We start from the raw sequence: 16,197 nt of genomic DNA on the forward strand, positions 1-16,197 counted from the left end.
AGTCTTTGGCGCTTGGACTCTGCGGGGAGACTTTCAATTGAGGGCCGACTGCCCCGATCAGCAACGAGATAGATCCCCCCGTGGAGTCCAGACCTGGTGGTGATGATCTGATAGAAGGATGAGTTGATGAAGCTGATGGATCCGTGAAGACTGGGCGGAGATGGGGAGGTGGAGGGGTGCGTAACAGCAGCATGAAAGAACTGAAGGTAGAGAGACAGTCACATTTAAACGAGACAGCACCAAGATGATTGGCTAACCGTGTCATGGTTTCCGTGTGCTTATTGGATAGAGGGGATCAGCTGATCTGCGCAGCTGGTGTCGTGATTGACGGCGCAGAACAATGACGGCAAGTAAACAATGAGTGAGCATGCGTGAGGAATGATTGGCAGGAATGTGAGGAATAGATGGCGGGCTGAGGGGTATGGTCTTCCTGTCTGAACTTGCGCTAGAGCTCCATATGTGTAGAGCATCAGACAAAAGGGGGACAAAGCAGGAAAACAGGGGGTGAGGATCTCACATTTCCTGATTTTATCTTAGTAATTACGTCACTTTGATAGGTGTGAACAAGGATGAACGCATGACTTTATGAGAGCCCAGTACGATGTGATTTGAAATAATAATGTTCTTTGATTAATTTGAAGGATTTTAATATTCCATCCAGCACGTCGAGAGTGGAGCAGTTGGAGTTGGGGATACGACCTGATGCAAACTGTCAGGGAAAGAGGGCATTGTTGTTGAGTAAGTAAGTGCATGCACTTCCTGTATATTTTCTTCTCTTTCCCTTGAGCTAACAACAACTTTCTGTCAAGTAAGTTTCACATGAACCCGGCCTGTCTGGGCTGACTATCCAGACACATTTTAATAATCATGGGGCTGCAGTCGGGAAGGTCTGGGTACTCACTCTTCCTCCAATTCAGACTATAGTGCCGACAGCCGGGCTACTGTGGTCGCTCTCGGAAATAGAAGATTAAAACTCATGGCGTGACGTGGCATTTATCCATATGCTAACTGTGACAGGTCCAGGCGAACCACTTCTGCAGATTACAGTTGGCTTTAAAACGTCCCTGTGTGAAATGGTGCTTTCCCCCAGAGCCAAGATCCAATGCGCAGAGAGGAGCGTCGTGAGAAACGCTTCAGGGAGCGATAATCAATCATAATTTCTCAAAGTGAGGGTGGTAAGTGCATGGCTCATCTTCCTGCTGTTGGATCCCCCCACTCACTGCTGAACGTGCACCATTTGGCTGTTGTTCATCAGTGTGTCGGGGTGGAGAGAGGCAGCCCCCGATGTGCCTGTGTGTTTCCTCTGGTTCTGTATTTCTTGAACTCACACACACACACAAACACACACACACACACATACATACACACACACACACACACACACACACACACACACACACTTGAAGAAGTTGGTGCAGATATCATTAGACCCTGACTGGTAAATTATAGATCAGTTGGCAAACACAGCACACGCTCTCACTGTGCTCGAGCATTTTGTGCCTCTTCACCACAACATTTTGATCAAACATTACACTATGAATAATGTATCAGGGGCAGTAATTCATGCTCTTTTAGTTTTTTTCGTACTTTTTTCTGCCGCCATACAGAGCACATGCACTGGTGCTGCTGCTAATATTACTGGATCATTTAGACTCGTAGAAACGGTAATTCTAACCGCGAGAATGGGAAAAGAGACTAAAAGCCATATTTTGCACATTCTATAACTTTTTTTCTTGCCATCTCTCCCCTGAGTCGTCTCTGCACTGAAGGTTCATTTGAAATGTTTTGAAAAAGAAATGTGCCGTTTATTGTCTTGGCTGCAAACGCAAATATTTCCCAAAATGTCAAAAAATATTCAGTAAGTCTTTCTAAAAACACAGTAAAAGATAGACTGTAAGCCTGCATACAAACTATATATATATATCTATATATATATATAGATATATATATATATCTATATATATATGTACTGTATATAGATATATATCTATATATAGATAGATAGATAGATAGATAGATGGATAGATATTCTTTATCTTTAGTCATAAAGTGCAGGAGATGGGAAGTCCCATTGCCTTCTTTAGTGTTGTGCTTCCGCTCCAAGTTTCTCCCACTGAAGTTATTAACAGCTCTGTTATGGCATCAGTCTGCCTTATTCCCACAAGCACAAGTTTGAAAAAGAAACCATCGGCCACACTGAGCCAGAGCGAGCGAGCGAGCGAGAGAGAGAGAGTTGGAGAGAGACAGAGTTTGCCAAGAGCGCCAATCGACCTACTTCCGATTTTGCGGTGCGGATCAGTTTCAGGTTTTTGGCCAATGGGCGTCTTCATGGTACGAATGTTTACCCCGTACAGGAAGGGTGGAAAAATGTTCGTTGGCGAGCAGAGAATCTGGTTTTGAGAACCCGGGAAAATATGCCCAAAACCATTCATGTTTGTGTGAATTAGTTTCCAGGCCCTGACTTTGAAGATTACAGTTTCCAGTCTTATCAGATCTACAGGGAGGTACTGCTCAAGTATTTCTGACATTTCAGTGGCCGTCCGGGAGGTAAAGTCAGTATAATAAGGGACGTGGAGTTGATACCGTCTTTATATGTGAATAGCAATTTGATGGGTAGGCGTCGATACAAATTCTCTAGTTGCAAAAATTTTAAGTGCATTGATTGGTCGTGCTAATCAACTCTTTACATAAAACAATGTGTGAACTAAGAGTAAGAATGTTTTGGGAATTTTTGCGTTCAAATATCTGAATGAAAGTTTTGGTTTATCGCACCTTTATTTTACGTATCAGACCATTATCCCCAAAAGACTTATGTTCATAATGTACCATGTTGCTCATTTTAAATCCAATGTCAACGCTCAGTGCCAGAGCAGGAAGTAACCTGTCCTAGGGTACATGCGATTATAGCGACGTGAAGTTTGCATTTCGTCATTTTAACCGTTTTAACTGTTCTTTCCCAAACCAAGTCACAGTTCTTCTTTTCAACTTGTGTTTCATTGTGGCCATTGTGACCATGGATCGTGCTTGTTTTGGAAATGCAGAGTCTAGATAGATAGATCCCTATTCATTTAGCTGCAGCAGCTGCCCCAAAGTGCTCCGTCCTGTGTTTTACTTGCGGGCAAACTCAGAAGTGTTTATTCATTTAAAATGGACTTTTCCACGGAAAGGTTAAGAAGGTATGAAACACTTGCTGTCTTACATTGGTGTGTGTAACGTGAGATTGGAAAATTATATAATTGAACCTAAAACAAACCTAATTTCTTTGGTACCGCACCTTCAGCAAATAAAATTGCCATATGATAACAGCTGAAGTTCAGGGGAAGAAATACAGCAAGCAAACTCCTCCCACAACTCCTTTTCTCCCGTCTCCCTCTTCATCCGTCTCTCAACTCCGATTCCTCTTGTTGGGTATTTCGCTTTCATCAGCAAAGAGACCGGCAGGACTCTGAAAGCATAAAAAAAAATAAAAAAACGCTGACTTCCCCGTGCGTCTTCAACTAATCGACTGCCAAATCAGCTGACAAACCCTCGCATCTGAACATTCATACATCTTCTTTCTGATCTCTTTAAACCAACTACTGCTACATCAAGTTGTGGTTCTTCTGTCCACACAAGTGTGTGAGGCACGCCACGCACACTTGTTATCCACATTGTACTGTAACAGTACAGATAACAGGCACCCCGATGCTTCTGCAAAGTGAAATCTGGTTTCTTCCTTGTGTGAAACAGACTGCATGACTAAGCTTATTATGTAAATATCCAATCTGTTCTCAGGGATGGCAACGTGCGGGGCTACAATCAGGTTATTTTTACACCGAGCCGACCCATTTCTGCTGTTTGCCTGTCTGTCCGTGAGTCCAGAGTTGAAACAAGGCAGCTCCCGGCTCAGATGGAGCCACATGGCAGGGACTCAGACATCATGGCTGGTTTAATAGAGATCAGCTTTGCCTTATGGTAAAACATGCTTGAAGAAGGTGCAATCACATCGCTGATGTGCTGCGGTGAGAGCCAAGGACCCAGGTGTGTTGATTTGACCCTGAGAGATGAGCCAAGCTCTGATTGAAAACGGTGAAACTACTGTTTTTTTTTTACATCGGTGCACGTCTGGATGGTTTGATGACTTCATATGTAAGAATGCATTTGCAAACTGTCGTGGGATTTTTATGTCTCTTGACATGACTTCAAAAGATCAAATTAGGTTTTCAGTGTATTCCAAGAAAACACGAGAACCCTTTTTGATTCAATTTCTTCATGTACAATAGTGGGAATACTTGAGCTTTTTTCACAGATTGAAATAATGTCACCAAATAAACAAAAAGTCATGCTGTCAACCGCAAAGTAGTCGAGGTAGGGAAGAATTTCCATGTGAAAGAAAGCTCTTCTGTGAGGGTGAAAAGCACCCAGAAAGGATTTTGGGTTCAGACCCAAGTAAAAATGTCCAACGGTGAAAAAGGCTCTTGTTCGATGAGGGCAGTTTTTTCTTACCAGAGTAGTTTTTCCTTTTAGTTTGGCTTCAGCTGGCCGTACGATAACGCAGCGATCAATCCGAAACCTTGTTGAGAGGGGCGGCTTCTCACTGTGCTTCCCAACCAACCCGGAGCCTCATCTGGAGGGAGAACGTGATCAGATTGTGATCCCACCCCAAAATCGGGAAGCCCATTAGGAGTTGAACATGCTGTGAAATCTGGGTTTAAGACAAGTTTCACTCCTAAATAAATGAGCAAAATGTCTTCTGGCAATTTCCTTTTGTTGATAAATCGAGGTACGATTTTAATTGTATTGCGTGAGAAAGTGCAGAGACAGAACCAATGTGCTATAGGTTTTACAATACCTTGAATAAACGCAGTGCTTTCGTCTCTTCATCTTCCCTTCATACTTTTTATTTAATTCCGCCGCTCCGAGAGAAGAGGGAGACAGACGGGAGGCTTTGGATTCTCGCTGCCAGGAGATCCAGGAGGTCTGACTGGGAGCAGATGCAGCAGTTATGAGACAGAGTCATGTTTGGAAAAGGAGGCTTTGAGGATCCTGGCAAAGCTCTGCAGTGGTGGGAGTGACAGTTGGAAAGGGCCAGAACCTTTCAGAAAGGGTATTCAGGATTATCAAGAGAGAGGGGAAATCATTAAGAAGAGGAGAGGAAGAGAGAGACGGTGAGAAAAGGAGAGAGGAAGTGAGGATGAGAAAGACAACAAAGCGAGGAAGTCAAACTTCCGCAGAGGCAAAATTATTGTGAACTTTTATCACAGCGAAGTGTGGTGAAATTAATTTAATCCAAGGGATGAAGAGAAGGGACAAAACGCCTGTGTCACTATAGTACTTCCTCCTTTCCTATTCATCCAAGCAGTGCAAATTCCCCATCATCTCTACTAACATTAACGGAGCACACAGACGCTTTCAGAGGAAATGTGTCAACTTGATAGAAATTGGTTGCTCTGCAGCTCCGTGCTAATAGACCGGTTTCCCTGCGGCATCGTCAGAAGAAGCCTGTGCATGTGGGTGTAGACAACAAATAAGAAAAGACTGAGAGTTAAAGGGGAGATCAACATTGTACTTGTTTTTTTTTGTGTGTGCCATAAACGGCACAAATGGAAACAGCAATGTGTGGAATTTCCCAAGAACGTGACCTCGTAACCTTCAAAGGAGTGCAGAAGTAGCATTGAGCAATCTGGTCATTTTTTTTTTTGGGAGTAAATCGACTCACACTGTTGCCACGCGTTAAATGTCAGGCTCTGTAATGAAGCTGCGGTGGCCAGTTTGATGTGCTTCAGCTGTGACTCAATAGCTGACAGAGGTGGCAGACAGGCGGCTTTGGGTGGAAACACGTGTAGGATTCTTTAGGGGAAAAATAACTAAAGAAAAGATATGCTCTAAGCAATCAAACAAATAATTGCAGTAGACTAAAAAACGTCATCACATTGACGTTCATGTATATTACGGTTGTGTTTATGGTTATTAGCTCAGTGGCGGTGATATGAGCTTGTGTGATGGTGTGGTGTAGTTTGTACATATAAGTAAATCATCAGTGAGGGTTGTGCAATAATTCGGAATGAAATGGAAAAATCCAATTGGCTTTTTGTCAAGGGAACCAGTGTAAAGCTAACTTCTGGGTATGCTTACACAACCTCTTATTATTGGTTGAAATTGGTTGGTACCAGCTTATGTAAGTACATGTCATTAAAAAGGGCATTTTTCATATCTTTACTTCAGTATGTGGACAATGATTTGGTTTGAACTTTCTTGACATGGTTTCCAGCACCACACACTACTTTGAGTGAGAGGAGGGCATTAGCCTGATCACAAAAGTGAGAAGAAATGGGAACTTGTCAGATTAAGTTGAATCATTGATCTCCTGGGGATTCCGAGGGTGATTTTGGAGTCTATGTGCCCGTCACCTTAGAGGTAAATCACCCGTCTCTGTGTCATGAATCAGCTGTGGAAAAGGAAAACTAACAATTCCCGAGTCTGCCATCCGCTTTGTTCCACGCAGTGTGAACTAATGTCTGTGTGAGTCAGCAGAACTCAGAGCACAGCGCATCCTCTATCCTTCATCCGACCCGTGATCAACTGTGTCACATGTACACGTCGGAACTTACTATATCTAGATACAGTATACATTTCATTTATTATATGTAAAGTGTGCCATTTGTCGTCCCGTTAAGACTGACAGTGAGACATTGTTTGCCATTGTCGTATGAGCGTGTGTCTCTTGGAAACTCAATACTCATGGGTCACATAGGGGTCAAACTGTTGTATTCCTGACTATGATGTTGCTGACTTCTTTTCATACTTTAAATGGAGTTTTCCATTTAGTGTGATTGTTGAGCCTGTGTGTGTGTGTGTGTGTGTGCAAATTGAATCCCCATCAATGGGCTAATGGTACGGCTCACCTAACTTTTCTGTGGCACATACACACACTGACATACACTGACTTGTTCCTCATCCCCAGGTGTTAGTCTAAGTGGAAAACCATTGATCCGGCTCATTAGATCTGACCCTTCTCTATATTCCGAGGAGATTAGAAGAAAAGGCTTTTTCATTAGATCCAGTTTTGCTTGTGGATTGTTGGAGAGAGTCAAAGTATAGTTCTTTCGCCAGACCATAGCCCTGGCAAAACATGTGTCTGCTATGGAAATACAAAATCATTACATTAAGCTTTATAAATGTAAAGATGATAAGGCCTTGGTGAAAGGTTAGCCTGTAAAAGCAGGACATTGATCGCATCACTTACCTCTACAGTAACTGCAATGGTAGCCAATGGAAACATCACCACCACCAGCATCATCCTCATCATCATTGATCATCATCACTTACTGGAAACAAAGATGAGACAAAGAAGGGACTTCTGGGTATCATAGCAGATTAATGCACTGACCATTGTGGTGATTAAAATAAGCAGTGAGCACATCATCGCCCTCTTGTGGCCTTGACGGATTTTCAAAATGAATATATATATATATATATATATATATTAAAAAAAAATATATATATATATATATATATATATAAAAATATATATATATATATATATATATATAAATAAATATACATATATGTATATATATGTAGAATATATATATATATATATATATATATATATATATATATATATATACATATTTTTAGGCAACTTACATGAATAAATGTCATAAAAGAGTTAATGTTGCCTTTATTAAACCAATGCTTCAACCACATCTGTCCTGGTTGATGTCGCATACGTTTCTATGGAATGGCTGACTTTTCATACTGCATTTTCCCCAATATGAAGTTCATAAACATACCCAAAATAAGCCGGGCTCCGCGCTTTGCTGACACCACTCACCTGTAGCCGGACGTGAGACAATGTTCGCTGCATTCTGCTTTTATTTCGGAAAGTTGCGACCAGACGTCGGTTCTGTATTCTCCTAAAGTTAAAATGATATACTGTTGTCTGTGGAACTCCACATACGGACCGTTCATTTAGTCTTTATTTGCATGAACAAGTGAAGTTTTAACGTACTGACGGAGGAGAAGCAGCGACACTTTTAAACCCGTGAAAGACACACGTCAGACAAAAGCCGTCGGGAATGTGGCCTGTTTATCGGATAATTTGGCTGATGGGTGGGATAAGGGCGAGGGGGGGCGCTCGTGGCTGTACGCGCATGCGCACTCGGTGGGAAACACGATTGAAAACGGGCAGCTATGCCGCGCCGTGCGGAAAACGGGCTGGACGCGTCCGCTTGGAACAACGGCCGGTGCACCGGAGGACTCACCCGGGGACTGCAAGACCGGGAAGGCGGCTGACAGGCGTTCGCAGCGAGACTCTCCCCCGGGGACAACGCTCCTGCCAAAACACCGCGGAGGAAAAGCAGCGAAGCGAGCGGTCGACGAATCCGCTGCTTCTCCTGCTTCTTCCCCCCCCCCTCCTCCTCCTCTCCTCTCCTCTCTCCTCTCTCCTCTCTCCTCTGTCCTCTGTCCTCTCTCCTCCGCTCTCGGCGCCGCAAGAGAAACAGCGAGACGTCAGCAATGTCGCTGCTCAACGTGTAGGATTTATCCCCGCGGTCCCTTTCTGTTTGTATCGACTGTAAATACGACCGAGCGGAGACACTCGGCAGCGGGGTTCACTATGGTTCTATTGGCGGTCCGCGATAGGAGATGTCTCCACGGCTGCTGCGTGGGGACGCTCTGCTTGCAGTTGCTGCTGTGGATTTTATGCGCCGTGAACGGCGAGGAGCAGCCGTTCAGCGTCGAGGTAAGAAGCACCGGCACCGTTATCGGTTGACTTGACAAACGGTTCAGCCGAGGGGGGTGCGCTTTCCTCCGAGAATCCTGCGTCGTTTCGGCTCTTATTTCCACAGATAATAACGCATTGTTGCACCGTGTTTTAGTCCAACAACGGGGTCTTTGTGAGGAGTCCAGCTGGGTCCGCAGCTCCATCCCGTCCGGTTCTCCACTTTTCTTTTTTTTTACAATTTTTTTTTTTTATGGGGAATTTTTTTACATTTCGTTTAGAATATGTATCACAGCAGAACAACCTCATTTGTGTTCATCTGGGCTTGTTCGCGTCCTCAAAGTGGGCTCTCAGCTGAGAAGCAGTACGTGTCACCAAACAAATAAGTAGTTTAATTACATGGTAATACAATAAAAAATAAAAAAAAGAGTAGAGAGTATAGGCCACACGATTAGTTTAACATCAGTCAACTCTAATAGTGTTATCTCCATATAAAGGTTACATACCCATGTAATTCAATATGTGAGTCAATGACTATTCAACTATTCCGAGTGGGTTCATGGCCAAATCTTTGTGTTTTTAGGGTTCTGTGACTTGGAACATTTTCAGATGGCACATGGGAATCTCCACTTCAGATAGTATCACTTGAGCCATTCTTTACCAAAAGCAGCACGTGCTGCGAGGCTCTGTTCTGTAGAAAGAGATCGTATGAGTTCACAGGCAACAACTTGGGCAGCTAGAGGAGATTTTTAACTGATAGAGAGAGAGAGAGAGAGAACGGTGTCTTTTCAAAGGGGCGCTCTCATTCTGAGCTCGTATCCCGACTTAATGGATTGTTAAAAGCCCTCAGGCCGCAAGTATCACGCCAATAAACTTTAACGCTCAACCAGCCTTTAGATTAGTCAATGCATCTTTTGTCTTTCTTTTCTTTCGAGACTGCAGCACCCATGCAAGCTTTTCTTCCCGTGGGCGAGGAGGAGACATTTGGGCTTCATGAAAGGGCACATCTGTTTATCTATTACAGCTCCTTGTGCTTCCAGAGCAAATCGCCTCCGTTTAGCCAAAGTCGGATGCGTGCGGCTATCGCGAGGCGTGAACACGGCGACCCTCTCGCACAAACGCAGAGACGCCACCCAGGAACATCCTGGCATGTCCACTGACATGTCACTCAAGTCCTACATCCACATGTCCACATGGTTTGCGAGCTTGGCATGCCACCCCGTTCCTCCTTTTTGGAGAGGCATGGAGCAGATTTAGTCCAGATGCTACAGGTTATTCAGTTAATATGGCCGGGCTCCCGTGACAGACTGGGGAAGAGGAAGTTAGAGAGATGTAAACAGGTTTCTTCTTCGTACTCGGTTGTTAAATTGGGTTCTGGGCTAAGTTCTTTGACCGTTGTCCCCGAACACCACCAAAATAACCTCTCTGAGCCCGGTCGGATGTCGAAACCCATGCTTTTCAATAACATCCAGCCTCGTTCTTCGTTGCAGGGCACAACGGCGGATGATGGTGTTGTTTTCATTGTCATATTTTATAATGTATTTCAAGTTCCTAACATTCCCGTCTCATTCCCGTCTCCCACGTCCTCTGCCTTGACTTGCATGCCATTATCCTCCTCCGGCCCTGACCTCTTGCCTTTTCTTTGTCACACTTGCATGTAAATGTGCTGTAACTGAGGAACTCTGATCTTTCCTACTCCGTATTGGTTACTTGTCCTTTTTGTAAAGAGAAAGTAAGTCTGTGGCTTTTTAAATGCGCGCGCAGCCCCGTGGGAACAAAGGAAAACATGAAAGCTTTGCCTTTTTTAAGAATACCTTTTAATGGTAACAGTCATACATATCGGCATGTGTAAAAGTAAAAACATGCTGAGATGAGTTCTGACTGCGTGTCCATGGCGGCCTCCTGCTATCCCTAACGCAGTAGTTTAGTAGTCCATTTATGGCCCCTAATTGGCCCCTTAATTTAACCTGTATTATAGCCCGGGGTATCGCAGAGGTGAGAAAACTGAAGCCTGCTGGAGTGTCACAAACATTTCAGCCACAACTTTTGAGATGCCCTAGAGCAAACCTTTGAGGGTTTGAGCATCAAGTTGCCAAAAATATCTTGAGCGAGACTGTGCTGGTCAATAAGTCGAGTGCCATAGAAGAACGGCCCTGAGAGGGATGTGAAGCAGGGCAAAGCTGGAGCCTAAAATACGTCTCGCTGTAAGTGTAACGGCGTTGCCATGTCCGCCTTTGAAAAGCCCCATCCAGCAGTCTTCTGCTGCAGGTAGACAGTATTACACGGTCAGTATCGTGATGTCGTAAACAGTTTCTGTGCCTGGAAAGACTGGACGATGTGGAACCGGCTAATTGGAGTCATTAACGGGACCGGTTATGACCATATATATGTGTGTGTGTGTGTGTGTGTGTGTGTGTGTGTGTGTGTGTGTGTGTGTGTGTGTGTGTGTACCATGGACGTACAAAGAGAACGGGATACGGCGTTGAAGGCGTAGCTTTCACTCGCGTTTCCTTTCACCCCGCCGGCCGATAGCTCGTTCTCGGGGCTTGCTCGCATGAACGGAGGAAGAGAAACCCAACTTTGGATTCAGTATTTTTACAACTTTTAGGACCCCCGGTGCTCTTCCCGGGGGTCCTAACCTGTGCACGCTCACACCACAGGTTATACAGGGTGACGAGGGTGAGGAGAAAGTATTCCCTCTAAATGACAGATGGGTCTAAGGTGGGAGGTCACCGAAACCTTTTCCCGTAATTGCTGGTCAGACTGTGGCCTTTCAGAAAACTTTTCGGGTGGCAGCATTATTGCTGACTTCTCGGATTCTGAATTGCCAATTTGTCTCCCTCCTTCCAAATTTTCTTTGCTCTGGACTACACTTTGCAGCCTGTCACTGGGTGATAAAACTGACTTGTAACATCTCTAACTCTACGGATCTGCCAGTCTTGTGCTTACTGCTGAAATTCTTCCGAAAGCTCCTCATCTTTTGTCTATCTGACTGTCTTCCCTCAAGAAGTAATTCTGCCTGCAAACAAGACAATGTCATTAACAATGGCAGACGCAAGTTAATTTTCTTAATTTCCTTGCGAGTTTTATTTTCTATTTCAGTCCATATTGATTTTTATATGGAACACTAACACCAGTGAAGTCATTTTTTAATATGCTTTCTCTGCAAGGCCACGTGCAGTAGGTGGGCGAGCTTTCTCTGTTTTTTTTTTTATCATTAGCTTTTACATAACAGAGTAATTAAAAGGGAGATAATGACTTTTTAATCTCTTTCTCAGTGTCTGTTTGACACCCTCTCACAACTGGGATGGAAGTTCATTGACTGTTGCATAAGAGTGCCACAAACACACAGCCCTGAAACTCTGTCTTTACGTTGGGTTCATGCTACCCCCAAAGAGTTGGATGCAGGCACGATGTGACCGAATAATTTGCATGTGCAGTAAAACTGGATTATGTCTGGAAATGTCTTTTTTTTCCACGCGTGTCAAACATATTTGTCTGGTTACATACAACCCCTCATTGTATCAGTCACAGCTATTGCCTTTGATCTCGTTGGGATTTGTGATATTGGATCATTTCCCCACACCACGATAGGAGGATAGGAGGATAGGATATCACTAATATACCTTTCCCCGTGGAGGCACCGGAACCTCGCGAGCATCGCATTACCTCGGGTGAACTCGGTGCTTCACAGAGAGTGCATCAGGTGCGGCGCTCTGACTCACGTGAAGTGTTTGAGACCAAGCAAAGTTTCTTACTCGGGACGATCTGCTGCACAACAAAGAGAGAGAGAGGGTGCAAAGTTGCCCCGGTGTTCTCCCGTCTGTTAAACGTCCCGCCTGACGGATAAATTAATTACCGTAATAAACGCGGGTTTCGCAGGACTCTGCTGGCTGTCAGTTGTAATAATTAACTCCACCAAGGATTTTATCTGTGATCAGATTTCCATCAAATGTGGTGGACATAACTTATTACATTTTGGTTGTGATCCGAGATGAGTCAGTTATTTACTTGTGTCCGTGGCTATTTAGAAATATACAAACAGAGACTTATTAATAAAATCTATGTAATGTTAAATATAAGAGTCTATTTTTGTGTGTAATCCAATATTAATGTATATTTTCCACAGGTGGAATGGTACAGTGATACATCAATTATAACACAATTCAGTTAGAAACAAACTATATTTAGGTATAATTCAATAATTTTTTTACAGTACGTTACACTATCATATCGTATGAGTCGCACGCCGTCGCCGCTGCTGCAGCTGTTTCCAGCACTTCGCTAATACGGGTCGGGGTCCAACGCAAACCACTTAGTGGTGTTGTCACTATGCGGGGAATGGCGGAGCTCCATTCCCGTCGCAGCTCATGTTACCTGTCGCCGTGCTCGGGCCTCTTGATTGGCATCTGAATAATGGAAAGCAACTGGTGTGTGCGTGTGCGCCTGTGTGTGTGTGTGTGTGTGTGTGTGTCTGTGGGGAGGCTTCTGTCACTTCTGTGGATTTCTGCTCTCAATCCTCACTCATTTGCACACGTGTTCATTTGTAGATGCGTGTGTGTGCGCCATATTTGCATCGGGCGGTGGCTTCACTGCCCTCACAGTTACTGTTGATGACCAGACCAAAGAAAATAACCGAGATATTTATTATGTTCTGTGCTAAACAGAGGCTTAAATATGACTTAATGCAACTCCAAACGGTGTCAAAACAATCTGAACTATCTTAGGTAAACACTTTTTTTTGCACTGCATTTCCCAGAAAGCCTCTGCCAGTCAAATAGCATACAAAGTACTTTGGTATGTTTTTACTTACAATTCCCCTTTAGTGAAGCATGAACATATTGTCATTACCTCCTTTTTGTTTTCTTCAGTTTTCATCTTCAACAAACTAGCTTAATGTGGGTTCTTTGCAGCCATATTTCCCTCCTCCATACGGTCCACTGTGTACGTACGGGCTTACCTTCTGTGTCTGACTGCATGCAGGGGGATTTTTTGAGTGTATTTATACTTGTGTGCTTTGCCCTCGTTTCTCACTGAGCTATGGATTGCAAACACACACACACACACGCACGCACACACACACTCTGCATCCTTGACGTCATTTGGCTTTGGTAAGGGTGGCAGATTTCAGAGCCACTGGGGTGTCTGTGTCAGTCTGTTCACCCAATTCTAGAGAATACACAACACCTGCACTGACCTAAATGATTCATAATGACACACGCGCGCACACACACACACTCACCCAATTCTACTCGGCAGCCACTTGTTATGGTTGTGTGTTGTTCCCAATCTTTCTCCCTGCATGTCAACCTCAGTCTTTCTCTGGGTGAGCTGCATCTTTGGTCACAGTTTACTGAGCTGTTACATCTTTAATGTGACTGACAACTGCAACATTAGATGATGCCAATGGAGCATCACATGTAAGGCTGTCAATTAAGCTGTCGACAGAAGCGCTCGGGGGGCGGGGGGGGGGGGGGGGGGGGGGGGGGGGGGGGGGGGGGGGGGTATTTCTTTGCGCGGCACAATTCTGTGAGTTGTGGCAACTGTTGCGTTCTGCTTCCGTGCGCGGTGACGTAATCTGAAAAAAAACAGCATGTTTGACTATATGGTTACAGTTCGTCCCACAATTAACATGACTTGAATATCAATCAGCCGTGTGGAGGGTTGATTCATGATGTTTCTGTAGAGTGAGTTCGTAAAACAGATCAACTGGTGTCAGATGTCATAATCCAGACATGGCTCTTTAAAAAGAAATACATTTCTTTATGTAATTCTCCAACATCTTCAGTCATCAAAATGCTTTGGAAAATCCCCTAGAGACGATCCACTAGAAATAGGCACTGTCCTGATCAGTATGTATGATCAGACTGTGACATTTTAGGGTGACATTTTTGTGACATTTCGTCCTTATGGGGGCCACGGAGATTGCGAACGAGGCGCGCATTAAGTATTTTTAAAGCGTGTGCATGTGTGCAAGTGCCTGTCTGCTACAGTCCCACTGCTTTGGGGTCACGAGGGGCAGATGATGGCGTCATTAACAGTCATGTTCAGTCTTTTGCAAATGCACATTTTTACAGTGTGAATTCAATGTGGGTTTGTGGTTACCGGTGTGGGCAGCAGGGCTGCGGTTGCCTTGACGACCCTAGCTGGCACACTCGCCAGTGGGTCTGCATGTAACCGATGAATAATTCAGGGTGGTCCCCCCTCTGTCCCTGGACATAATTTTGTCATACAATCAGAAAGATCAGTGCTCCGGGCACTCACTGGATGATTCCAACATGTGATTTCTCCTTCAACTTTCTGAACTTGCTAATATTTGGTCGGTCTGATATTGAAATGAAAAAGAACTTGGGGCAGGGTCCTCTCCCACTGGTTCTTCGGTCTAGGCAGGGAGCTAATTGTATTCACTCGGCGTCCCTGGGTGTAAATCATTCACTGATTAGATGAGTAGACTGAAAACCAGGAGGCGAGTAACTGACAGCAACTTTGGCCACAGCAGAGGGACCTATTGATCTTGGAAGGCACCCCTGCTGTGCCGCTCACCCCTTCTATCTGTAGATGCTCGACAAATTGTACCAATTGACATGCGGCTTGTGATTTGACTGCCATATCTGCTAAACCCACGAGAAACATCACCCTGTAGTGTGGAGTCACCGATCTTCGGGACTATGAAAGAATGTGCACAGAAAACAAGATTACAAAATAGCGCGTGCTTATTGGTTGTCTGATTATGCCACATTGAGTATTTTAAGACAATTTACACAAACATTACGAAACTACTAAGTACTGTGTTACTCTAGTGTTTGACAAATTCAGAAACAAAATGGGAGATGCATGATGGGATTACTAAATGTTGTTGATGTGAGTGATGCTGTTTGAATCTACGAGGTGCAGTTTGTCCCATTCTGCCTATAAACCTCCTCCGAGTGGCCCGGGCTTGTAAACACACTCCAATCTCTGAGCGGTTCATTGAGGGTCCGTGACAAACCTGCTCTGATGGCGAGCATAATTCCTTGATTTCATAGAACAGCCTGAGCCTAATTACCTCAAATATTGCAGGGTGTATCTCGGGACGCTGGGAAAACTCAGGAAATAGTGCGCGACTGGAATTGTTGCATACACTTCAATCTCAGTGAATTACAGGATGTGGAGAGGTGCCCGTTCCCAGAGTTTATGAAAAGCCTGATGCCAACCTATTAAAGCTGTGGTCATTTAAAAAGTCGGATTCAAGTCACTCCTATTTGCTGATCAGTGCTAAAACACTGCACGCCATCGGTGCGTTGCCGTGCCGACCAGGGGGCGTCACGGAGGCACCCTTCATCTATAATAGAGGGATTCCGTCTCCCCCGCGCCGGTTGGCCTTTTGATAGAACCCGTGGGCTAATTGGCCTTTTCTGCTAGCCAGGTAGCAAGACCGCGCCGGCTGGTAAAGAGGTGGTCCGGGGACACCTCGGTTCAGTGCTCGCGTGAGGCATCTGGGTGAGGACAAGGCC

General features: G+C 44.6%; 1 protein-coding gene and 1 long non-coding RNA gene across 4 annotated transcripts in view; one reads left to right on the forward strand and one right to left on the reverse strand.

The window, feature by feature from the left end:
- The first annotated feature begins 397 nt into the window (after positions 1–397).
- LOC117749819 (matrix metalloproteinase-16-like) overlaps positions 398–16,197 on the forward strand; it is a 65,243-nt gene continuing 49,443 nt past the window's right edge. The window contains exons 1-2 of one of the 3 annotated variants that reach the window (XM_034560596.1): positions 398–504; positions 662–738. Coding sequence is in view for 2 of the 3 variants with exons in the window: in XM_034560594.1 (XP_034416485.1) it covers positions 8,600–8,725 (126 nt within the window). In the remaining variant the exon portion in view is untranslated. Of the gene's footprint in view, positions 505–661; positions 739–8,164; positions 8,726–16,197 lie in introns of those variants that run through there. The other 2 variants (XM_034560594.1, XM_034560595.1) reach the window with 2 other exon arrangements.
- LOC117749820 lies at positions 2,816–4,948 on the reverse strand. Its single transcript, XR_004611743.1, has 3 exons — positions 4,832–4,948; positions 4,486–4,606; positions 2,816–3,445 (listed from the first exon to the last, which is right to left on the reverse strand). It is a non-coding gene; the product is annotated as an uncharacterized LOC117749820 (long non-coding RNA).

Source organism: Cyclopterus lumpus, chromosome 20 (assembly GCF_009769545.1).
Source record: "Cyclopterus lumpus isolate fCycLum1 chromosome 20, fCycLum1.pri, whole genome shotgun sequence".
NCBI classification, from domain to species: Eukaryota; Metazoa; Chordata; class Actinopteri; order Perciformes; family Cyclopteridae; genus Cyclopterus; species Cyclopterus lumpus.